This window comes from Gossypium hirsutum, chromosome A02 (assembly GCF_007990345.1).
Source record: "Gossypium hirsutum isolate 1008001.06 chromosome A02, Gossypium_hirsutum_v2.1, whole genome shotgun sequence".
NCBI lineage: Eukaryota > Viridiplantae > Streptophyta > Magnoliopsida > Malvales > Malvaceae > Gossypium > Gossypium hirsutum.
Genome location: NC_053425.1, coordinates 99,512,440 through 99,539,448, shown reverse-complemented (window position 1 = coordinate 99,539,448; position 27,009 = coordinate 99,512,440). Strand labels below are relative to the sequence as shown.

The 27,009-nt window shown below is 34.3% G+C and overlaps 1 protein-coding gene across 3 annotated transcripts; it reads right to left on the bottom strand.

Annotated features, from left to right (window-relative positions):
• Positions 1–7,658: 7,658 nt before the first annotated feature.
• LOC107951665 (protein ACTIVITY OF BC1 COMPLEX KINASE 8, chloroplastic) lies at positions 7,659–23,276 on the bottom strand. Of its 3 annotated transcripts, none has more exons than XR_001698548.2 (22): positions 22,571–23,276; positions 21,655–21,790; positions 20,684–20,850; positions 20,310–20,430; positions 18,770–18,870; positions 18,377–18,475; positions 13,679–13,789; positions 13,500–13,579; positions 13,291–13,360; positions 12,105–12,178; positions 11,923–11,992; positions 11,743–11,831; positions 11,292–11,416; positions 10,652–10,732; positions 10,506–10,566; positions 10,341–10,395; positions 10,155–10,253; positions 9,964–10,053; positions 9,290–9,349; positions 9,052–9,175; positions 8,114–8,175; positions 7,659–8,035 (listed from the first exon to the last, which is right to left on the bottom strand). XR_001698548.2 is itself a non-coding variant. In XM_016886793.2 (21 exons), exons 1-20 carry the CDS (start codon positions 23,093–23,095, stop codon positions 9,059–9,061), a joined length of 2,331 nt encoding a protein of 776 aa, XP_016742282.2. In that variant the 5' UTR covers positions 23,096–23,276; the 3' UTR covers positions 7,659–8,175; positions 9,052–9,058. The 3 variants fall into 3 exon arrangements, 1 of the variants encoding a protein (XP_016742282.2); XR_001698547.2 differs by having other exon boundaries at positions 7,659–8,016; XM_016886793.2 differs by having other exon boundaries at positions 7,659–8,175.
• Between the last annotated feature and the right edge of the window lie 3,733 nt (positions 23,277–27,009).

Sequence of the window (27,009 nt, the reverse complement as noted above, 5' to 3'; positions counted from 1 at the left end):
ATATGGTTGTGTTTATGTTTTGATTTTAGTATATGAAATGTGATGCAGTATGATAATATGAAATGTGATGCAGAATGATCTATTTGATGTATTCATGAATAGCTAAGAGAAATGGTAAATTTAGCACGTTTTGGTATGAAATTGGGTCATGAGTTTAAAGATTATGAGACCATATGTTTTGATATGATTTGGTCTTATGTTTTGGCACAATTGAGTTGAGTTTATAAGCATGTAAATGGTTGATAATGTTATGTCATGAATGTTGTATAGTTTGGTATAGAAATTGGCTAAAATTGTTGTGTAAATATGCTTGGTTTGGTATTTGTAGATTTGACCCATTTGGGGTGGCAAGTTGGCTACTCAAATAGCTTATTTTTGTCTACATGGGCAGGGACACAGGTGTGTGTCTCAGCCGTGTGCGACACACGGCTATGTTGCACGGCCGTGTGTCCCCTGAGGTACTCTACAAATGTAAGTCAGGCTTGAGCATGGCCAAGGCACACGGGCGTGTGGCTAGCAGTGTGGCCCAAGTCAGATTCGACCATGGCCAAAGTACACGGGCGTATCTTGTGGCCGTGTGAACAAGTCAGTATGTATGCCCTGTTTTGCACGGTCTAAACACACGGACGTGTCTAAAGCGGTGTGAGGCACACGGCCTGTTCACACGGGCATGTGACCTGTACTTGTTTGAAAAATGTTTAAATTTTAAAAAAAATTGTATGTGTTCGGCTTAGTCCCAACCCTTTTCTAATACATGTTTAAGGTCTCGATGACCTATATAAGGGACTTTGTATTGATGATTGATCATTAATGCTTTAATGCTTATGAAATGAATGTTAATGTTTTGATTTTGTCTAGTAATACCTTTAACCCTAGTTCGGCAACGGATACGGGTTAGGGGTGTTACAATTTTTTAAGTGTTGTAGAATTTTCTAAAGTTCTCGATTTAGTCTCGAACCACCTCCAACGTATGTTTTGGGCCTCGTAAGCTCGTTTTAGGGACGATATGTTTGTAAATGAAAATTTTTAAATTTGAATGGAAATTTATGTCTCGGTTTTGTATGTTAGTTTGTGTTTAAGTCCGCTGATACCTCGAACCCAGTTCCAGCGTTGGGTACGGGTAAGGGGTGTTACAAATGGCTTGCAGTACACAAATGCATCCCAGCATTACTCAAAGCTCCAGAACATACTTGAACACTAGGCATCCACGGAGCAATCGGTCGTTGTAGTACACAGGGTCCATTTCAAGGTCTGTTATGCAACCTGGGATGTACCTCTCCAACACCTGACACCACTGCCACACCTCATTATATGAAGCGTCTCACCCACTATGCATCTTTTCCAATGCCTTCTGCTTAGCTATCCAAGCCTTGCGGTAAGAGGGCATGTACCTCAATTGGCTACGAATATTGGCAATTAATATCGACACAAAAGTCTTAGGATTCACCTTCACCGTCAGTAGTATTAAGCTAGCTATCATATTTAAATCCATCTTGAGATAATCTTTTGAAACACTTGTCAACAAAGTACATTAAATAATACAACATTAAGTAATAACAGTATTATTCAAAAACCCTAAACACCTAGTGATATTGTACCGGCAACACAAGTATGTGGACATTTGTACTTTTTTTATCTCCCACAAGCCTGTCTTTTTCCTAACCGAAGCCATGATTTTCCATGAACATGTATCGTATTGCACTACACACTTAGCTTCAAACTTCTCAAATTTGGATTTAACCATGTTGTAGTTAACTCCGTTCATGATGCTATGTTGTTTCAATGTACCAAGAAAATTATCCTTACTGGAAAACTCCTTATCAACTTCCAATTCACCCGAATCCAATGACGAACTTATACGGTCACGCCTTCTGTGTGGTAGATATAGAAATTCTAATGCATCATCTGTAGATAGATCAACATTATGCATGTGGGCTGGAAGCGAGTATGCCCTGAATCAGGGATCTTCTTCTTCTTCTTTATCTAAACCCCTTTCAACATCTTCAGGTTAGGTTGGAATAGGCTCCAGTTTAGAAAATAATACAGCTTCTGCACCCTCGGGGCCAGGCTTTCGAGATGGATCCACATTAGGCTCATCATCCAACATAACATCATCTGCAACGTATGAGGTCCCCTTGCCGGTGGACGTCGTAGGGAGTACATCATCCTTTCTTGTGGACGTTTCGTAACGTCTCCAATCATATGCAGATTGCCAACCACTAGAAGTTGATGTCATTCCCTAATACATATTTCCAGCATCGAACATTGATCCACCGATGTGCATGTCCTATCTACTAACCGAGTGTTATGTAGGAGTTGTGTATTCTATACTTCCACCAAACACGAGCGCTTCCGTGTTCTGCCTCCCATTAACGGAGTGCCGGGTACAGGTCGTGTATTCTTTTCAAACAACAGCAAATGTTTCATTTGGCGATAAAAATTGTACATATAACTCAAGATAGAGTGATACACTAGCGAGATGAGTCTGCACTATCGCCTCTAAGCTACGACCACCTTTGATATCGAATGAGTCATATGTCACGGGATCAACCAAAACTCAAAATTGATACTTAATAGACAAAACCCTCATCGGCGTCGTTCTGTTGATTTTGCGCCTAATTCTTTTACGAAGTTCTATCAAATCTATGTTCTGGTTAAAAACCAGTCGCGTTATGTTTTCCGATAAAAAAAATGTCGTTCTTGGTCTTACGGACCTCACCATCATAGTAAATAATAGCACTAATACGTTCACTCATCTTCAATTTCTATTCTGCTTAGCATCTCTAATTTTTCTTGCTATAACTTATGCAACCTGAGAATGAAATTTTGCTCATTTATAGCCTAAGGCCAAACAGGAACTACTGTAGAAAAAGCTTTTTTTCATTAATTTTGCTGATAGTGCATCCTGTTTGATGCATTTTTGCCACTATTTGTTCAAAATCGTTTTCTCAAAATTATTTTTTCAGGAACTATTATAGAAAAAAGCGTCCATGTGGGAGCTTTTCTCAATATTTTTGCTAACAGTGCATCCTGCTTGAAGCGTTTTTAACACTCTTTGTTCAAAACCGTCTTTTCAAAATTATTTTTCAAGAACTACTGTAGAAAAAGAGCGTTCACGTGGGAGCTTTTTTCAGTAATTTTGCTAACAGTGCATCCTACTTGAAGTGTTTTTAACATTATCTTTTCAGAATCGTCTTCTCAAAATTAATTTTTCTAAAACTACTGTAGAAAAAAAAACAAAATCCTTATTGTCAATATAATTTTCTCTAAATCCTAAACCTAAACACAAAATTATTTTTAACAAAACTAACCTTAATTTAATTAATTTTCTTAAAAACTCTAAACCCTAATTTAATTTATTTATTTAAAACCCCTAAAACCTCATTTAATTACTTTTTAAAAAAACTCTAAACCTTAATTTATTTTTTAAAATTCTTAAACCCTACACCTTACACCTAAATTCTTTTAACAAAACCCTAAACCCTAAACCTAAATTATTTTAACAAAATCATAACCCTAAACCCTAAAAACCCTAAACCAAAAAACCCTAGGGACTAAACATGCAAAAAGCCCTAACCCTAGAAAAACACAGAGCAAATCGCATCCCTGGGGGAGCGATTTTGCCACGTCAGCAGCACGCTTCCACGTTAGCGCGTTTTGTGCTGACATGGCAAAATCGCTCCCTCAGGAACGCAATTTGCTAAAATTTCACCCAAAACCACTCCTACATGGACGCGTTTTTGCATATTTTGGCCCTTTCTGGTAAACAATGAAAAAATTGACCCATTTCCGTAAATAAAGTTGGAAATGGGCATTTATTGGTAAAATGATCGTAAAAATAGGTAAGAACATTTGGGATAATTATATTATAAAAATAATTTATATATTTTATAAAGTTATAACAAAAAATTATATTATTTAAATTCTAAAAAAATTTCCAAATGGTCAAAAAATTTATTATAAAATAATTTACATATTATAAAAGTGTTAAATGTATCATTTAAAAAAATGTTATAATATGTTTATTTGTAAAAAATTATAGCGAAAAAGTATGGACATAATTTTTTTATGTGTCTATGTTATATATTATAAAAATAATATACTTTTTCATAAAAATGTTATAGTTTTGTTTTCTTATCTTAACTTGTTTATAAAAAAATAGCTTCTAAAAAAATTATTATTTATGAGAAGTGTTATGAAAGTTTTGAACAATTTATAAAATCTTTTAATAAAGGTTATATATTTTAAGTTTTATATTATTTTTTTACTTAATTTACGTACTATAAAAAGTGATATAACCTAACATAATTTTCTTTTTCAAATTAAGTTTATATAAATTTTTATAATTAAAGGTATAGATTATTTGGATTGTGAACCCAAATATTATAAGGTCGATGCTAATTATGCAAATAAAAAAGATTTTCTTACACTATATCATGGGAGATGATATCATTTGAGAGAATGATGTCAGACACAAATATTATAGATAGCTCGCGAATTCTTTAATTTGAGACATTCAAAGGCTTGAAAATGTGGTTGAGAAATATTTTCTATATTAACATCACCTTAGTATTGCATAAAAAAACAAATGTTGCATATTTCGAAGAGTACATGGAAGAAGGAGATTTTGATAATCTTAATGATGCAGATTCAAATTTAGATGAGGATGAACTCAGTAAATGACCAACAAATGATAATAAAGAGCATACGTTAAATATTAAAAAGAGGATAATCCAATAAATATACACTAGAGCAATTAGATAAAAATCTATATGATGTTTATTTTTCTTATTATTTTTATTAGTAATCGTATTATCAACTACTTTTTTAGATTAATATAGCACATATGGTGATTTTGATTATTATATATATAATATACAACAATTATATATTTTGATACATTTTGTTTGAACTAATTATGTAAACTTTATTTTGGGGATTATAGTATCTTTGGTTACACTCAATGGTGGTTTTGTTTGTCCTCCTTTAAAGGATCATGACCATAAAAAAATATGTATAAATTTTTATTCATGTATATTCAAATATGTGAAAAAGGAAGAAGAAAGTAAGGCCACTGCGAAAGTCTAAGCTCACTCCAAAGTTATTGGGAAAAAAAAGAAGAAAAAAGTAGCAATATTCCAATCTCCCAAATCCAATGGCTCATCATATGTCCTTGTTTTCTCTTTTGTATCATCTCTTTGTGCATGGCAAAGTGGAAAACCACACAAAAGCTGCTCCTGCCTGCTGTGAACCCCCCTTCATTTCCCCCATTACTTTCAAACTTTTGCATTACATATCATCTCTTCACTTTCCATGTAAGTATGTGAGAGGTGTAAGGAGAATATAATGTGGATTGCAAGCAGGGAAAGGGTGGGGCAGCTGAGGAGAGGATTACATCACCAACTCTCTCTCTCTCTCCCTTGATTAACTCTTTGTTTAGTTTTCTTGGATTCTAACTAATCAATTTAATGAAGGTTTAGCTTTTAACCTAAGCTCAATTATGTGGGAACCCATCTTGTCCATTCACATTTTCTAATAATTTAAATATTTTAGTTTTGGAAACCCCATAATTTTTTTTCTAATTAATTGCTTAGATTACACAACAAAAACAACTCTCTTTCTAATAATTGATTGCCTTAAAAAGAACATATAGTATTATACATGGCTAAGTTACGGAATTTGATTCTGGCAACCACGTTGTACGAGTCATTTGAGGTTAAAGGATCCAATTTTTGTTTCGACTTTTACCATCCAAATATGTTTTGGTGTATTATTTTAAATTTATCAATTTTTGTTTTATATTTTTTTTCATCTTAATAACATTTTATAATAAATATATACCTCAATTACATATTTTAAAATTATTAATTGGATTAAATAATTTAATTTTATGATTATATTTTATATATTAAAAAATGATTGTTTAACTGAATCAATCTCCTATCTCCGCCATTGAAAAAAAAAAAGAGGAGAGGAGAAAGGGGAAAGAGAACAGAGTATGGGTGTTTATGTCCTCTCATTTAAGAGAGTTTAGGGTTTTTAATTAGGTAGTGGATTCTCATAGGTGTACGGGTTCGCTCATTGCCCTTCAATGAGGGTTGTTTCCTGATGTTATAAGGTGTACAGAAGATGGATAATGACTATCAAGTCAATGGGATGGGCTTTCTAGTAGTGGCGGCTTGAGCATTCCTTTAGAGTGATTAGTATTGATAGAGGAGGTACCTTAGTGTATTTGATCGTGATCGACGAAGTTAGTACAGAGGTACCTTGTACAATATATACATACGTTGTGAATTTAATTCTCTTACTTTAATTTAGTCATTATTTATTTTTATACTTTTCTATAATTTGAATTTTCAATTTTTTCCAATTAGTAATTATTAAATTATGTTATTTTTAATATTTTACGTGGTAAACATATTATTGTCTGTATAATGCTATATCAGTTTGTTATTTTCACATAACATTTACAGAAAAATCCAAACTATTTTAGTTAATGAATTTAACAACTATTGTTTAGATAATGATTGAAATTTCAAAATCCGAAAAACATAGACACTAAAAATGATCAAACTGGGCAACAGGAACTAATCCACAACTTATAAGACCAATAGTAGAATTTAAACCTAACGAATTTAGCCACTACTATTCGTTTCAAGACTAAAATTTCAAAAAAATAATAATAGAAGGACTCAAATTGACCAAATTGAAAAGTAAAGAGACTAAAACGAATCAAATTAGAGTATAAGGATTAAATCCACAACTCACACAAGTCCAAGGACTAACAGCCAAATTTGACCAAAATGTGTTTTTGTAAGGTAGAACAGCTGATGCCGTCAGAGACGAAAAAAGATTTTGCATGTTGACATTTCCCCTTTCCCCTTCCGTACAAAGAATAGAGCTAAAGATTTATATTTGAGGGCATGTGAATGTACAGATCTGGCCCCCAACCACAATGTCAAGTACAATCAATGTTTGAGTGTATAGCAATTGGAAATTAGGTCAAATAGAAAGATGATGATATTGGGGGGGGGGGAGTGGGGCATAACACCGCCCACCCCCATCTGCTTTAGCATCTTGAATGATTATAAAAGGATACATCAAGTGACTGACAGCTAATGAATAAAGAATTTAGGAAATAATAATATAATAATAACCTTTTCAATTGTTGGAAGTTGGTGTTTCTACAGTATTCAAATCCAAGCTTTTCTTACCTTTTTTTTCTTGTCTTTTCTCATTGTGGCATCATCATTTGTCAAGTACCAACAAAGTGCATGTAATTGCCAACTTACAACTCCAGGACCACTTCACCTCCATTTCTTATAACTTTTGTTCTCAAAAACCATAGTTGATAGAAGAGGCTCTACTGATCTTCGGGTCAAATAACACCAAATCAGATTTGAATCTCATATTTATCAACATTTTCTGTTCATTCCAAACTGGTTTCCAAATATAATTATTAATAAATGCTGAATGCAATGGTAAAACAAATAAAACTCAAATTTGAACCTTGTATATGAAATTTTTGAAAAAAAACAACTACAAACTCCGAAAAGATCCGAAAAGATTATTCATGTACCCTAAAACGGACATGTTTAAACAAAAAAAAGTTCAAAAGTGTTTAATCTGTCAGGTAAAAAATGTATAGCAAGCTGTTCAGATAGAAACCATAATTGAATTTGTAATCTGTAAATGGTGTATAACTTACAAATTACACAACATTTTCTCGTATGTTGAAATATTATACACAGCTTATAGACATGCCCCTTAGTAAATTGACAGGGGGATACATTATGCTAACACTTAACATTGAATTTCTGCAGAAGTTAATCTATGCTATGGCTAAAAGACTTGCTACAAGAAAATCAGGCCAGCCGATGATAAAAAGGGAAAAAAAACTACTATCTCGAGAATTGAAAATATGAAGTTGCTATAGGAATTGCCGCCACTAAGCTTTAGCTAGAACATCATCAAGATCTTTGAGAGCTTTTAAGTAAGGCCATCCCAAGTGCTTAGCTGTTAAACATCCATTTGGCTAAAAATTTACCAAGTTTAAGGCTTTCATTTATGTTGAATTAACAAACAAAAAATGTAGTGTATCTATGCCTCTCACTTTGTTTCTGTGGGTCGAGATTGCTTTATCATCAAAGTTTCCTCCGAGTTGAATCTTCAAATCTGCAAAGACAAGGTTTAAACCTCCATTATGTATTCCCGGCTCCTGTGATATAACTTACTAGAAGAGTAACACGAGAATAACATGAAAGCAGGCATTAATCGACATTGATATGTTTATATTTCTTTTTTCATAACAAAAAGAAAAGGATGCATCAAAGAGAGCACGTAGGAGTCTGACTTGTTATTTACGTCTAATAGTATGATGATATACTTAGTATTTGCTTGAGTGGTAAGAAAACTTGAAAGATGAGAAAAGTGGAAGATAGAAATTGTGTTTTTCTTTCCATTAGTATGCTTGGTAGGAAAGGTACAAAAGAGTATATATATAATTTTCTTCATACCCATTGCTAGGTATGATTGAAAAAACGAGAGGAAAGAAAATAAAATGTATGCCACTAGGCATTTGATTAAGACATACCCTTTCTAAGTTGAGATGAGAAAATAGATCTTGAAAAATATAAAGAATCTAGTAAATGTAAACACTTCACTCAAATCAACCTAGTTTTCTTTCGTCTTTCGTTGCCAATTTGGAGCAGGGAAGACAATTGACTTCAACTTCCCCGTCAAACGCCCTGTGACTATCCTGTTCATGTGTTCATAACAACGGATTTGTTTTTGTTTGTGGAAAATGATAAAACTTTCCTCTCACTTCTCTTTCCTACCAAGTGCACCCAAAATTCATTTTCTTTCCACTTTTTCACCATTCTCTATTGATCCTCCCACTTTTCCACTCTATCAATCATACCCTTAATCTTATCAGTAGTTCAAGCGTCTAAAACAACATTGATGAATCTCATTTACACTATATATTATCTACAAAGATAAAGAAACTTAAAACAAGATGCTTAAAGTGTAAAAGAAAAAAAATTTGCTTACCTGTTACTCAAGCAGTTCCCGTTATCAACCTTTCTCGCTGGTCAAATCTTTTCACCTTAATAACACCAATAAGAACTTGAAAGCTGAAAAATGCACAGATGACATATGCAGCAACAGCTGGCACCTAAATTGATAACCATAAGAGCAAATGATTAAAGAGACGGTCAAGAACTGAGGGGTGTAGATATACATAGTAAAATAGAGAGCACTTTTTTGACCAACAAAATAGAGAGCTTACTCGAATGGAATTGAGGTACAAAATTGTTGCGAGGTTGATCAGGCTTCCAGCAGCTACTGCCTGTTTATAGGTAAAAAGGAACAGGATCACCATGTAAATATCTAGTTTTGAAGAACATTCCAAATGTTTTCCACATCGTAGAATATGTTCAAAAGCTACCACGAACGTAAATGTCCTTTGAAGTTATAAATGGAAAACAATTCAGTAAGCTATAAAACCCTTCAATTCTAGTAATATCTGAAATACACAGGACTTCATCCATTCTGAACTTCTTAAAGTCTGATTTTCACTTGTATCAGCAATCCATGAACTTCATTGTCACATATCCCATCACTTCCCCAGTCCTCCCAAATGCACCATTAGAATATAATACTAAGGGAATACAAGTACAGAAGGGAAGGGGGGGGTCATGCTGGGCCTACATCTCCAATTAACAAGTTGCCAACCTATGGAAGGATGCATACAAGAGAACTTAATGTGAAGTCCGCCACACCCCCAAAAAAAAATGAAAAACAAAGAAAAAACTTACTATATCCACTTGGAAATGCGAGAAAGCCAATAATTCAACAGTGCAAAATGATGTTTGAAGGAATTTAAAATGTTTTCATAGTTAAAAACAAATCTCAAACGATGAAATTAGACGGAAAGAAAAAGAAATTTATAATTTAACTTACGCTCCCTACAGTCTTCTGAACAGTAGCAACACGTTGGAAAGCCCTTTCAGACTCCAAAGCTCGTACTCTGAGCTTCAGATCACCTTGCTCCTGTAATATGCAACATTAATTTAACATTTGAAACAACTGATATAACATAGAAACTATTTTAACCTTTCAAACAAAATCATAGAAGGAATCTAGAGCCTTACCAATCTTTGGATGATTTCAGCAAGCTTCTCAACTCTATCTGCCTGCCTAAATAAGTTATAGAACGCACGAGACTGCCTGTCCCATCTCTTTCTGAAGTCCTGAAATATTTATACAGATTATCATGAAAATGGAACTGTATCATGAAAAATACAACTCAAAACTAGATTCAAAGATTAGAAGATTGCCTTCAACACAACTTCAACTCCAGCTTCACGAAATTTTAACAACTCCAGTGCATAGCTAGGAGCAATAAAATGCAAGATAATCAGATATACTGACAAAATGAATGACTAAACCTTTGAAAGATGAGTGAAAACTTCAAAGATCTTAAAGAGTTAAACCACACTCACGGTTTTGCAATCTCAGTTATGTCAAACCGAGGATCAAGGCCCTTCCCGATGCCATCTAATACTGCAGAGGAAATAATTGATGGTGCTAAGGTTCTTGTTCAACAAAGCACAAATAGAAATGAAGCCACCAGGTTAATATATATTACCTGAAAATGATCTGACAACAAATGTGAATGTGGCAGGGAATCGAAAGGGTTGATCTGCCGCAATGGCTAATAAATCTTCCCCTGTTCAGGTAATGAAACATCCATGAGAAGCAGGAGCCCACTATTTTTAGTGAACCAATAAAAGGGTAAACAGCTGAATTATTAACTCAAGGAAGAAATAAATGGAAATTAATAGATTGGAAGAAATACAATTCAAACTTAAAAAGGGAGGTCTTTCTAGGATGTATCAATTGATTCTAACATAAAGGAAGACAACTCAAGTTTTGAAGAGCTTTCAATATCCAACCACATGTAATGTCCACATAATGCAAATATTGTTCTTGTTAAGAGGAGGAAAAAGGCCAGACCTTGTAAGTAAGGCAATCTTTTCATAAGCCATATGATACAGATATTTTTCAAAATTGATCAGCTGATAAAGAAGCTGACATTATCTTTTTCCTCTGATCGCTAGTATGTGTGTGTATCCATGTAAATGTCAAATAACTTGCAAACAAATAGCCTGTTAGATGCTTAGTGAGTCTTCTCCACTGAAGTTATGAAAAAGTCTCATGTCCTTTTTGCTGAGTTAGTAAAACCTTATTTTACACTAAAAGAAAAAAAATAGCACCAAATGTATTACCGATTGCAGCCAGGCGTTCCTTTTTTTTTGCAATCTTTTCCTCCTTTGTCAATGGTTTCTTAAATCCAAGTTCTGCTGTAGCCAGTTCTCTCTCCCTTCTTTGAGCAGCAAGTCGCTCTTCAAAACTGAAAAAATTACATTTATGTACTTCACATTTAGCAGAATATTAGATGAAAGAGACAACTGTAATGTACATCACTTTTGCCACCCATGCCCTTTTTTAACCCAATTAAATAAAAAAATAGTTTAAACTTACTTCTAAACCTTTTTTCAACAGGCAAAGAGCTCCAAATACTAATTTCACAGATAAAATGAACTATTTTTCTTTCCAGTTTTAGGCATGCATACAGAAGCACACTCTAAAGTTTAAGCCAAGATCCTCCTATTAGACAAAAGAAACTTAGGGATGCTGTGAAAAGTTAAAACCGTAGGATTTTTTCTTGTAATCCACCTATTAAGGAAGAATTGTGCCGTCCGTCTGACAGCAGTCATATCTCCAGTAGGCACAAGAACGCCCATCTGAATCATTGCTTGAAGGACCTATTAAGGTTACCTTAATCAGTAACAGAATATAACAACGGAAGTCCACAAACAAATGCATGATATGGCTGTTCCTTAAAGACATAATTACCTTATCAGGATCCTTCTCATAGATTCCATAGAATGCTTCCAACAAGCCTTCTCTGATGTTTGAACTGATACTGCAAGGTAGCAAAAACAGAAGATATATGTCAGGCAAAGTTCCAACAGTCCTGAAAAGCTTTCTATCCAGAATGTTTCCTGCAAATAGCTAACCGTAGAATAGGACATTACCTTCCCATCATGCCGAAGTCATAGAAGATCAACCGTCCACCATTAAAATCATCAACAGCAATATTTCCTGGATGCTGCAGAAATGGAAGAAAAAGAAAACACAAGAAAGCTCTGGTTAGAAATACCTGAGGGCCAGTATACCATTGAGAAATCATGGAACTTGAGGACTACGGCTTATTTATAACTACTACAGCTAGGGGTCTCAAGACCTAGAACAGGTATGAATAGGCTACAGCAAGTCTCCCAATTATTGGAATATACTATAAGACAGCAATGAAAACATAAACTGCTAAAACTCACAGAACTTCTTCTAAATGATCTTAACCATAAATAAGGAGGCAGTTTACATAATTCTTGGCTCTCTTGGTCAGACTACATTTTTTACATTAGCTAATTCTAAGTTTTTGAGCGTACTAACTTGAAATTGAGAAATAACTACTCTTGAAAAGATAACTAAGCTGGGTATGAAAAATGGTGGCTGGAGGAACTTATGTAATGGAAAAGTGCACAGGAAAAACATATCAACCTTAATTACATTTGATTTCTTTCAAAATGTTAGTAGTTCCAGTAAGCATATGGTTGTCTAATCTTTTTCTTGCTATAGTATAACGAAGAAAGAAGCTAGGAGGAAATGAGGATTGATTCAATAATGTCTAAGAAAAGAAATAATGAAACAGGGAACTATCAATTGACAAGACTGAACATATGTTTTAAAGCCAACTGCTACACATGTATAGTGCAATGTTTGTTCTTCAAGGGTCAGAGCTGACTAAGTAAGCTGGTGGATAAAGGAACTCAAAGAGAACCCCAGCAGGAAAAGGTATCTATCCATCAACCCCAATTACATTTGAATTTTTGCTAAATTTCTAATGTCAGTAATTTAAGTTTCTAGTTAAATAAAGCAGGAGGAACTCAGGAAGTGGAATTTGTAATCTGAGTAAATAATTAAATAAAAACAGGTACTGCTAATCGAATACTGCACATTTTAGCTCTAAAAAAATACTAGGACTATAAAACAAAAAGCAAAGCATTCCTTTGAAACTATGGCATGTTATATGCTACTATTTTAAGTGCAAACATAATATTCAACTGACACCCCTTGACCTAGCAGTTCCACAAATAAACCCAAATACCTTGCTCATTTGTATAAAAGCCCAACAAATTAAAACTGATTGTAGAAACTCACTGGGTCAGCATGGAAAAAACCATGAGACAAAATTTGTTCCAAGTAAGATTCAACTGCATATCTGCCCAACCTGCATCACATAAAAATGTAATAACTGTGAAGAGCAAGAAGGGTAACACATGAACATCATATATTGTAGTCACTTGTTAATATGTAAGAGAAGAAAGCAATGCATGAAATATTGTTTTCGCTAGGGAAATTAGCAAAACCTTTTCCGATCAACTCCCAGCTGATCTAAAGCTTGAATCTTGTTTATTTTGATCCCAGGAACATACTCCATTGTCAAGACCTACACAGATTACATGGATAAATCTAAATATTTAAGAATGTAAATCCAGAAGACATTCCAACACTAATTTTTTTTTTTATAAATTCATAAAATTCATACCTGTGGTGTGGTGTATTCCCAGTATATTGATGGAACTTTCACATAATCCATGTCTTTGAAATTACTGGCAAATAATTCTGCATTGGCAGCTTCCTTTGTGTAATCAATTTCCTGAAAATTGCATATATGCATATTGTATAAGTTAATATCAATGACAATAGTTGCAGAATTCGCAGAAAGAAGAAAGTAACTCGCACTAGGTAAGATTATGCATTTAACCCGGAGGTCAAAATGATAAAAAACTCGTATAGTTTGCCTATATGTTACTTTTTAATTACTGAATTTAATGGCAATCCAAAATGCATTCTCATTCCCTGGTTGATATTTGACATTTTCATATACATAAGATCTTTCAAAATTCTCAAAAACAAGAGTCTAAACAGTGAGCATGACTAATTAATGCTCTTCCTACATTATTATTACCATCTCTAGTTTAGGACATTCCTTGAAGTCTAACTACTATTCATGCTATCTTTTGTGTTTATCAATATCTTCCCCTTATTGGAAGCTCAAAACCATAGCACAAAATCCTTAATTTCAAACTTCCGCCAAGAGTTCTCCCTTTAAAAAGAGTCTTTAGCATAAGGCTAGAGGGTTTGGTCATGACATAGGATCCCATTAAACACCAATTATGCCTTCACTAGTAAAGAAATCTTCACTGTTCCCTTTCCTCACCGTGTTGCATGTGTTGAAATATGTATATATTTTAAATTTATTTAGGTAGATAAATCTTATTTGGGTAGATAAGTTTTTTTCATATTCTAGGAATATTTTTATTTTATATTTTAGTAGTTTATTAGAAGAAGGAAACTATTTTCTTTTATATTTTAGTAGTTTATTAGAATAAGGGAACTATTTTCCCAATTAGGATTAGGACTCTTTTCTCTATTTAAGTTCAATTCTTTAGTTAATAATATAGAACAGTTTTATTAAAAGCTCTCTTGAAAACTTTCATGGCATCTGAGCTAGGTTAAAATCTCTAGTAACATCATGGTTAAAACAGCCTTCACTGGAGATAAGGAAAAACCTTGGTGCGATCACTGCAAAAAATATTGGCACACTCGAGAAACGTGTTGGAAGCTCCATGGGAAACTGACAAATGGAAGGGAAAAGAGTGGCAATGGTCGTGGTTCACAATCAGGGGATAACAGAGCTTTCCAAACAACTAATGGAAATTATGAGATCCAAAATTCTCTGGAAGGGTCTCCATTCACTAAGGAACAATTAGAGCATCTACACAAGTTTTTTCAATCACCACAATTTCGGATGAATTCTTCTATTCCTAGCTCATCCAATAGTCCTTCTTCTTTTGCCCAACCAGGTACTGATTTTTCTGTTTTTTTCAGTCAAGCCTTATAAAACAAACATATGGATCGTTGATTCTGGAGCTAGTGATCACATGACTAGTAGTCATTTTCTTTTTTCAACTTACACACCTTGCGCAGGAAACAAAAAGATCAAAGTAGCAGATGGGTCCTTCTCGGCAATAGCCGGGAAAGGCACTGTTAAAATTTCATCTTCCTTGGTTTTACATGATGTTTTACATGTGCCAAATCTAGCTTGTAATCTCATATCGATCAGTAAATTATCCCAGTACTCAAATTGTCATGTTATATTTGACTCATCTATGTGTAAGTTTCAGGACATGGTCTCGGGGAGGATGATTGGCAATGCTAAAGAATTTGGTGGAATTTACTTTCTTGAAGACGACCATCTAAGTCAACCAACAACTAATTTATGTTTAAATTCTGTTTCTGATTTTGATAAGGTTATGATTTGGCATTATAGGCTTGGACATCCTAATTTTTACTATTTAAGATATTTGTTACCTAATCTATTTAAAAATAAAAGTCCTTCATATCATTGTGAATTTTGTGAATTGGCTAAACATCATCAGTCATTCTTTCCACCTCAAAAATATAAAGCCTCCAACCCTTTTTTGTTAATTCATAGTGATGTTTGGGGACCTTCAAGAGTCTCTACTTTTTCAAGAAAACGTTGGTTTGTCACTTTTATTGATGATCATGCTCGACTTTGTTGGGTGTTTTTATTAAAAGATAAGTCTGAAGTTAAAAATGTGTTTCAGTCTTTTTATGCTATGGTGAAAACATAATTTGGTGTGAAAATAAAAGTATTTCGGACTGACAATGGTGGGGAATTTTTTAGCGACCAATTAGGTGTTTTCTTAACCAAACATGGAATAGTGCACCAAAGTTCTTGTACAAATACACCACAACAAAATGGGATTGTAAAAAGAAAAAACCAACATCTTTTGGAAGTAACTAGAGCCTTGATGTTCACTGGTCAAGTACCACGTTATCTTTGGGGCGAAGCCTTGTTAACAGCTACATATCTTATTAATAGAATGCCCAGTAAAACTCTAAATTATAGAACTCCTTTTCGTCTCTTTAAAGATAATTTTCCTAACTCTAAATTGATCACAGATTTATCCCTCCGAATTTTTGGGTGTAGTGTTTTTGTTCATCTTCATAATCAAGGTAAACTAGATCCTAGAGCAAAAAAATGTGTCTTTGTTGGTTATGCTTCTAATAAAAAAGGTTACAAATGTTATGATCCAATTGATAGGAATATTATTGTTACCATGGATGTCACATTTGTTGAAACATAATCTTATTTTGATTCTAATCTTTAGGGAGGGAATTATACTAAGGAAAATTCTATAATTGATCAAGAAAAGACTAGGAATATACAACATAGGGATTCTAATAATGGGGAAGGCGAATTTATAATTAACACAGAAATTAATGATGTTAATGTTAATGAAAAGGAGGATAAAGGTGTAGAGTCTGATCATGAAAATAAAGAACAAACAAAGGAGTTAATTGTTTACTCAAGAAGAAATCGAAATCAAGAAAGTGGAATCCACCAGATTCATCACCAAGAATCCGACCCGCAAGATCCTGTCAAAAGTCTAGGTAAAACTCATAATCCAGCCAATGAATTTTCTGATTTAGATATTCCAATTGCCAAAAGAAAAGGTTGTAGAAATATTGTCAAATATCCCAGGTCTAACTTTGTATCCTATAAAGCATTGTCTTCGACATTCTCAACATTTGTTTCGTGTCTCGATACTGTACAAATACCCAAAAATGTGAAAGATGCTTTACAGGTTCCTGAGTGGAAGGAAGCTATTTTAGAGGAGATACACGCTCTTGAAAAAACAGGTACATGGGAAATAATGGAATTACTTGTAGGGAAAAAAACAGTGGGTTGTAAATGGGTGTTCACAACCAAATTCAAACCAAATGGATCTTTAGATAGATACAAAGCCCGGTTGGTGGCTAAAGGGTACACTCAAACATACGGGATAGATTATCTTGAAATGTTTGCTCCAGTGGCCAAATTAAATTCCGTTAGAGTTCTTTTATCAATTGCTGTTAATCTTGATTGGTCTTTACAACAGCTAGATGTGAAGAATGCTTTCCTAAATGGAAAACTTGAAGAAGAAGTTTACATTGATCCTCTTCCAGGTTTTGAAGAAAAATTTAGAACTCGAGTATGTAAACTCAAGAAATCTTCGTATGGTCTGAAGCAGTCTCCTCGAGCTTGGTTTGAACGATTCACTCAAGTTGTTAAAAAACAAGGTTACTCAGAAGGGCAAGCTGATCACACAATGTTCTATCGACATTCACAAAAAGGTAGAATAGCAGTTATTATAGTTTATGTCGATGATATCATTCTTACAGGAGATGATGTGGATGAAATAAGGCGTCTCAAGGAGCATCTAGCATTGGAGTTTGAGATCAAAGACTTGGGTCCTTTGAAATATTTTCTTGGAATGGAAGTTGCTCGATCAAAAAAGAGTCTTGTGGTCTCTCAGAAAAAATATGTGATTGATCTTTTAAAAGAGGCTGGGATGAGTGGTTGCCGCCCAGCTGACACACCAATTGATCCAAATGTAAAATTCGGAAATAAAGAAGGTCGATTAGTTGATAAAGGGCAATACCAAAGATTAGTTGGTAAGTTAATTTACTTATCATATACAAGGCCAGACATAATTTTTGCAGTGAGCTTAGTGAGTCAATTTATGCACTCCCCAATTAAGATTAGGATTTTTTTGTCTATTTAAGTTCAATTCTTTAGTTAATAATATAGAACAGTTTTATTAAAAACTCTCTTGAAAACTTTCAGCATGAGTATACAATCCAATCATTTCATCATTCTTATTCCTAATAAATCCTTTGGTTATTTAATCTAAAATGTGCACTCAATTCTTACATAGTTAATGAGGTAGATCTACTTATGGTTAAAGGTTCAATTTACACTCATCTGATTTTAGCTTCTAGCAATTTTTGGATGATGAATTACTAAGATATTTTGCCTCTAGTGGTTCTTTCTCAGTTTCCCCCCCAAGTTCTTCCAATTCTCCCTAAAATCCTGAATTTTCCCTGTTTATAAGGTTTTCCTTCTTATTTCATTTATTTCCCTACTTGTTTATCCTCATTGCCTTTAACTCTCTTCCTAGTTCATTATTTTAATTTCATCCAGTCTTGTGACATTGAGATCTTTCGAGCATCAACTTTTAAGAAGCAAAAAGGTCCTTAAAACTTAAAATAAAGAATCTTCATGCATAAACTTTATGGGGAAATAATAGCAATTGCAAATTGCACACAAACTAGTATTAAAGCAATTCAGAAGCAAGGCACTTGATAGCTTCTGATACAGTAATGGGACTACCTGATACAACACACTTGCACATTCATCATAAATTGCAACCCAGTCTCGCTTTGCACCATCTGACTTTGGGTCTATCTTCTGAAGATATTCAGCTATTACCTGAAAGCCAAACCAAAGAAGAGTCAGAATCTTTAACCTTCTGTAATCGTTCTCATTTTCCATAAGTTCCTTTCAAGATTATCTTAATAGAAAATAAGCAGTTTATTAGTACCCAATGATAGTGATAGCGTAACCAAAGTAATAAAGTAGAAATCATGTTTGACAAGCAAATCAAAGAGTAAATGGCAACACACCAGAAGTCACAAAAGCTAAGAAACCATAGGCATGATGAAGTCATGATAAGAGGATAACATTATCAGTGGTACATAGAATTTCAAAAATTAGTAAACTAACCCTCAGGTTTTTAAGATCGATATCAAAGAGACTCTTTAGACCAGGTCTTTGTACTTTGACAACTACTTCTTGGCCCTTCAGTTTTGCTCGATGGACTTGGCCTGCAAAAGAAACAACAAATCTTTCAATTCCATTTAATCAACTAGCAAACTATTATGGATTTATATTTGATACAATAACAGTGTATAGATCTATACCTTCCAATGAACCACATGATGCCACCAGTTAAAAGATTAAATTATTTTAATTATACACTGACAGTGTATAAATCAGTTCACTGTATTAATGATGTGTCATAATATGGTTCATGGTCAGTGGATAGACACCCAACTTTTTCCTGTGTATGTTCTCTTACTCCTTTATCGTTTAATCATGAATACAATTTGTTTCTTCTGTTTTTAAATTGACTCTTCTAAATATTTGCAAACTCATTGAAATTAAAATATCATCTGGATAGGGCTAATTTTAAAGGGGGAGTGAGGGAGAAATAAGCAACATGGTTGAATTCATTTGCTGCCACATGGAAAAATAATGTGATGACAAGAAAGTCAACTCCAATTTTTTTAATAGTTATAAAGAGTGGTTTGGTGAGGCTTTACCTTATATAAGCACTTAATATGATATGTGAGAGTACAAAACGATAAGTGGATGTCCAACATACAACAAACAAGTCTTTTCTAACCATGAAGCTCAGTTACATTGATCATATTCTGTTATTGTGCTCAATTTAGACACGTCCTTATGCAAGCATCAGAAAACTTGGGCTCTTTTTATTTCATTTAATTGAATTATAACTTATTTCAAAAAAAAAAATTTGAATTATAACTACTGGGGGGAAAAGTGAAAGTCAAAATTCCATTATTGCTAATGGGTAATACCATTCTATATCTCTCTCATCTCATAACAAGATCATAGAAATCTACAGAGTTATTCATATATATAATTAAATAGGCATTAGATGCCACATTAATGTGTTAATGAAGCAATAGAATAGTAATAGTTCTTGACATATTATCATATGAAGACATTAAATCAGTAAACTTCTTTTAGGCACAGCTAGCTCTGAATTTATCTTTGCGTCTTTCATATTTACATGTTATTTTAGTCAAACTATTAAATAGTCCACCAAATTGGTATGAGTTGAAATTTTATTTACAAGTAAAATAAGTGAATTAAAGAAAAAACAAAAATTGTTCTCAATATACCACTTGGCATGAGATGCAACGTATCTTTGTAAAGTCTTGTTCAAAATCGGGTTGGAGAGGAGGGGGGTATGTTATAAAATTTGGTGATTTGACAATGGTCATACTAACCACAGCATAATCCATCTTTTACCACCAACAAAGCCACAGTTGCGGTGGCAACATTGTTATAAGTTGACACCAAAGGCCAAGGTTCAAGCCTTGTGCAATCCATCCCCCTCCCCAATTTGTAATGATTAAAAAAAAAAATCCATCTTTTATCACTTGATCTTATGAAATGTTTATTCAGTGATGAAAAAGAAATTAAATCAGAAAAATGTAGAGGTCAAGAAGATTACCAAGACTAGCAGCAGCAATGGGTTCATAGTCAAACCGATCAAAGATAACACCCACAGGAGCTCCAAGCTCTTCTTCAACAATAGATACTGCAGTCTCTGATGGAAAAGGTGGAACTTGATCCTGCATGTGAATAGAATTAAATTCTATACTACAAAATTTTAAATTCAGAAACCATATTGCTAGCTAACTCTCTCTTGCAGAAGGGAGGGGGTAGTATGTACTAGAAAATCATTATATGATTTTGGGGCACAGAATTATCATACAGTTTATTTCACAATCTGCCGTGAATGAATTCTTCTACAAGCAGAACTAACGTTCACAATAAACAATATCCAACCTAAAAGTTAAAATTTAAAAGAAAAGGAACTTCAACCTGTAGCTCTGACAACTGATCAACATATTCTTGAGCAAGAATGTCAACCCTTGTGGAGAACTGCTGGCCAATTTTGATGAAAGTAGGGCCCAGTCTCAAGATGCTTTCTTTTAACCATTTTGCCAGGGCCTTCCGCCTTAGAACTTTCTTTTCCTCAGTCATTCCCCCTGCATGAATGCACCTTAAAACAAGATATATAATGCCAACAAGAAGGATACATAACGATATGATACATAAGACCACAGGGTTTATCTAAGGACATAAGTCAAACAAGCCACCCCTTGCACTTCTATATTCCAACATTTGGTGGTAGTTCAGAAATGCAAGAGGATGCTACAAGCACACTCACTGTCTATAAAGGCAGGATACAGAATAAAAAGGATCACAAAGAAAATTTTATATCCTGATAACATTGCTGGATCATGTCAACCATTCAAAACCAATTCTTTTCGCAAGCTAGCAATCTTCTTTATATTGCATGTCAAGAATGTTAATTCTATTAGATAACATCCCTTTATCTAGTCAAACTTAAATTAGGGTTGCTAAAATGTAAAACAATGAACTTATATAATTTGTGATGCATTCTTTATAAAATACCATTTTCTGAAAATATCACCTTTTTCATCATATGTCATGGATCAAATTTGGGCTATACCTATTTTTATAATCTATTTTTCCTCCAAGTAAATGATGGGAAAAATGAAAAACACGGTGCAATTGCTGACAGTCATACAGGCGTGCTGTATTTTAACAGCTATAAACCTACGAAGCAGCTAACCTCTAACATAACCAAAACCAATTGATAATGAGACAATTAATTTTAATTAAATAATTACTATTTTATTATTTTTATTATTAGTATTATTATTCTATTCCATCAGATGGAAGAAAGAATGGTTTACAATAACAAATTTTGTATTTGTCATGGAGACTTACTGCAAAGAGAAAGGGCATATCTAGCAGTAACTGACCTTGATAGGAGAATTTCTGATTGTTCAACCATGCCTTAAATACAAAAGTTAGAACAAATCCCCATATTTCCAAGGTCCTCTGTATTGTTGAGTAGGTTTTGAATCTACTCCAACGCCCCCCAGGAGCAACAGAAACCTGAAAGATTTATTGCCACAAGATTACAGTTAATACAAAATAGAAAGAACACAACCAGAGCTACTTAGGTAGAAAACGCACCAAAACAGAGATGGTTGTGACACTAAAAACAAATCAATGCGGTCAACTCAACATGTATTATATTATACAAGGCAATCAAACAAACATCACGGAACTGGGTGAGAAAGTACATCAAGGAAAAGCACCCAGGTACAAGCTTAAACCTGAATTTTTGTTATTATTAGCTGTATATACTCCTCTCTAATAATGAAATAAGATACTACATTCAAAAGAACGAAAAACAAATTGGTTTATACTGCTACATTAATCATGGAGATCTACACCAAAACTTTAAAAGCAATCCTGCAAAGTCTGAACTAGTAGTACATTTACTTACAAGCAAACAAAAATTTCACCACAATATTCAAATTCCATGAGCCCCATATCTTGTTATATAATATTAGAAGGAACATTTGTTTAAAAGAATTCTTAGTTGCTAATTTTGTTAAATGTTTTTTGCTCCTAAAATCAGAAAGCAAAAATGGTATTCGAATTCAAATTTTTAAATAAATATATATTTTTTGGATTAGAAATAACACATTTTGTAAAGAATACATTCATAATCTACTTTTATATTTTGGCTCCCTTTGAATTAATATGGTTTTACTTTCTATGATTTACTTTGCTTCGCAGAACCTTTTAAGAACAAATAAAAAAAAACAAATAAAACCAAGTTTTTTCTAAATCAGTCCCAACTCCACGAAAGGTAAAACCATGTACCTCGACCTGGTCTTGAGTGCTCCGCTTGAACCAAGCCTCCTCTTTCCCAATATCTTCTACCCTTTTTTTCCTCGCCTCCTCCGAAACTACTCCTTCCTTTTCTACCACCTGCATCACCTCCGCTGCCATCACTTCCGCCGCCACACCATTCCCATTCCCGTTCACATACTTGACCAAGCTCCCATTGCTGTCACTCTCCACCACTCCAACTCCACCGTTGGTATTACTATATCCCTCAACCGATCCATTCTTATACTCGTACTTACTAGCACTACCGTTCCCATTCGATCCAAACCCACCGTTGACTTCATTGATAAATTCTCGCTCCCTTTCCTCATAGGAAACTCCTTCCTCTTTAAGCGCTCGAACTCGAGAACGCAAAACGACACCGTTTCTTAAATGGCCGTTCCCAGCAAGAGAAACTCTAGAGAGAGAAGAACATCTAGAGAGATAAAACCGGTGCTTCGAAGTAGTTCTCGGGGAGAGAAAGTGAAGCTCTTGTAATGGTAGAGATGATGACGCCATTAATGCAACTGAACTAGAATTTTCCTGCAACAGTCAGAAAACTTGAATCAAACCCTAACTAAACCCCAAAAAGGTCATTATTTTTCTCTCTTTTTTATTTTTATTTTTTATTTTTTGGGGTTATATATTTGGGACTGTGAATGTCCTGTGGTGGAAGAGTGAAGAGATTGCAGAGAAACGGACAAATTTTTCAGAAAATGAAGTGAAAAAGGAAGAAAAAGGGGTGGAGGTAAGGAGGACACGTGGCAAAAGGCGGATAGAGAAATAGAGGAATTTAGAGTTGTGATTGGTGGAGAATATGGCGCGGAGACGTCTTGGCCACAAGGGGTGTTGGTCTGGCAAAAAAATTTCATTTGGATGGATGCTCACGTGTTAATTATGTTTGCGTTTTTTAAAAATCTTACCCAAAAACAATCCTAGCCGCGTATGTATGTTAGGCTTGCTGGAGTTGGAGTTTAGTGAAGTCAGCCTGCCGGTTGATGTTGAGTGTGCCACTTGGGTGCATGCCTAAACTCACTTGTAGTTATACCGTATGGGTATCGAATGCCTATGGTAGCTTTATCTACGTTACTTCTCTTCCAAATAAAATGAAACCATACTTGTCCTATCCGTTTATATCAGATAATTTACAATATATAGATTTTTATTTTATTTTATTTTATTTTATCTTTATCTATATCTACATCTATATTTAGTTTCATTAAGGGGGAATCGACTCCTTCGAGAGAAATTTTGTCTTTAAAATGTCGTTCTCTAGGTTGCCAACTTAGATCTCAACAATCGAAGGTATTGTCTTCGTGTCAAGGTTTTATCCTCAGCCTCCACAGAGAGTCATATACGATTCACAGAAGGGGTGCTTTTGTCGATAGAGATAGGTGTAACACCCCTAATCCATATCCATCGCCAGAACAAAGTTACGAAGTATTACCGAAATAAAAAGATTAAATACAGATTTTTCATATTATTTAACATTCATGTTAGATATTATTCATAAAGTCCCTTATTTTAGCCCTCAAGGCTCAAATTATCCATTAGAAACAAGTTGAGACTAAACCGGGTACTCGGAGAATTTTTCACAAATCACAATATTTTTTTCATATTGCAGGGTACACATGCCTGTGTGGTCAGGCCGTGTGGCCCACACGGTCAAGAGACACGCCCGTGTCCATATCGGTGTAACTCTCTGACTTAGGTCACACAGCCAAGTCACACGTCCGTGTGCTAGGCTGTGTGTAGATGCAAGGGTCACACGGTCAAGCCACACGCCCGTGTGCCAAGCCGTGTGATAAATTCTGAGCATTCTGTTTTGAAATTTTAAAATGCAAGGGACACATGACTAGATCACACGCCCATGTGCTAGGCTGTGTGTAACACCCCTTACCCGTATCTGACACCAGGACAGAGTTCGAGGCATTACCGGACTTAAACATTCACAAACATGCAAAACCGGGCCACAAAATTTTGTCCAAATTAAAATTTTTCAAACACATGCATATCGTCTCTTATACCGGCCTTCGAGGCCTAAAAACATACATCGGGGTGGTTCGGGACTAAACCGGGAACTTTCGATAAACTTTAGACAACTTAACAAATTTTCTTACTTTGGAGAGTCACACGCCCGTGTGGATTGGGCCGTGTGGTCACACACGCCCATATGGCTTGGGATACGCTCGTGTCCTCAGCCCGTGTAACTCTTTGTTTGTGATGTCAGCAACTAGTTTGAACCACACGGCCAGGCCACACGCCCTTGTGCTAGGCCGTGTCCTCCACACGACTAAGACACATGGCCGTGTCTTTGCCCATATGGCCAACATTTAGGCTATTTTCCAAGCATTTTGTTACCATTAATACCTCACATACTTAATGTAACACCCTTCTCCCGTATCCCTCTCCGGAACAGGGTTCGAGGTGCTACCAGATTTAAACTCATCCATTTATATAAAACCAGACCGTAAAAATTTTTGATCAATTTTAAACTTTTCATACACACGTATATTATACTTTAATCGGGCTTACAAGGCCCAAAATATTCATGAGGCATTATTAAATATTTACCAATATCTTAGCCTTGTATCATTTACTTACTCAACTTTACAACCCTATACATGCCATAGACTCGAAACACTAAGATTTACTTACGCCGATAGCGTAGACTTGACAATGTGATAATATCTCTGACGGCCTCCAACCGAGCTAACCTGACAACCCTAGGGAATATGGGAAAGAAAAGGGGAGTAAGCTTTACGCTTAGTAAGTTCATAAGAAAACAATAAGCAACTCATTAACAAGTTTTATCAATGTTTACAACATAATCACAAATTCACTACAAGTTGTCTTCCTGAGCAATAGTCACTAAATTATTTATAACTAGAGCTACAAAACTCCAAATCAATTGCCGTTAATTTTACCTGAAAATAGACTCATATATCTTCCATCCATAAAATTTTCAGAATTTTAGGTTTGACTAATCAATACCAGATTTTTCTTAAAGTTTCCTCTATTTCACTGTTTGACTAATCTGACCACTCTTCACTACGAATCAAATTTCTCATTGTACAGAATTCAAAATATATTCTATTTGATTTCATTTGAAACTAGACTCATTAAAGAGACTAATCATATAAATTTTATCTTATAACCATTTTTGTACAAATTATAATGATTTTATAAAAACAGAATAGGGGACCCCGAAGTTATTTGACTGTATCCCACGCAACTTCAAATATCTCATTATCAGAAATTCTTTTGCTTACAAGGTTTCTTTTATAAGAAACTAGACTCATTAAGCTTTAATTACATAATTTATTCAGCTTCTAACTCAACTCCAAAAATTTATGGTGATTTTCCAAAATCACGTTACTGCTGCTGTCCCAAGCAGATTTATTACAAATTTACTCTTTCACACATTCTTTGCATTCACATTATTTAAACATGTATATAACCAATCAATTTCATCACATATCTATAATTTCACTCAAGCATAATCTCAATACAATACATCATGCTCAATGATTCGCACACAACCGTTCAAATTAACAATTATAAGATGATTCCGCACATAGTCCACCCTTATCGATAATTTACGATGGTTTTGCCGTTACTCACATATATGACATAGGCATTTTCACCTATGCTTCTCATTTCACATTCATGATTCAATTCCAATCGATCTAACATGCATAAGAATATATCACATACCTGGCCAACTTAATGCATTGAACAAATTCAATTGCTGATTTAACACAAGGTCTCATAGTCTTAGACTTTTATCAAATCACCGGCATTTAGCCTGCTAGGTTTTAAACCCGATAATATTATTCACCAGTTTAAAGCTTGCTAGGCTCAAAGCCCAAATATCACCATTATAAAGTCGTCTCATAAACAATTCATATAATATAGCATGTATACCTGTTCACTTTGCTCTATTTAATCATTCAATCACAATTTATAATTTCCCTTTGAATCATTCGATATTTTGCACACTAAGTGTCATTCTCAATATCTCGCACACTAAGTGTCATTCTCAATATCTCGCACACTAAGTGCCATTCTCAATATTTCATACACTGAGTACCATATTTGATTGCCCCGCACACTAAGTGCCACATTTTGTCGATATGTCGTCAGGCATTAAAATATTCACGTATATACAATTTATACAATATTAAAGCATTAGAAACATCAATTTAACAATGCTTATTGCATACGAACTTACCTGGCTAAATTGTAGAGATACCAAAGTTCAGGGGCATTTGGGTAATTTTTTCATTTTTCTCGATTTTCCACCCGATCTTGATCTAAATTAATAATTTCATTCAGTATATTAATTTAGACATTAAAACACCTCATTTCATATAATTTGGTCTTTTTTTCATTTTTACAAAATTACCCCTAAAGTTTTACTTTTATTCATT

What these genes read in the sequence shown, in the direction of transcription:
- LOC107951665 (XM_016886793.2), bottom strand. Translation starts at nt 23,095, where the DNA reads ATGGCGTCATCATCTCTACCATTACAAGAGCTTCACTTTCTCTCCCCG. An exon ending in CATTGCTGCTGCTAGTCTTG is followed by an intron (nt 18,871 to 20,309) that starts GTAATCTTCTTG and finishes TTTCTTTTGCAG; the next exon opens with GCCAAGTCCATCGAGCAAAA. An exon ending in TTCAGAAGACTGTAGGGAGC is followed by an intron (nt 9,350 to 9,963) that starts GTAAGTTAAATT and finishes ACCTATAAACAG; the next exon opens with GCAGTAGCTGCTGGAAGCCT.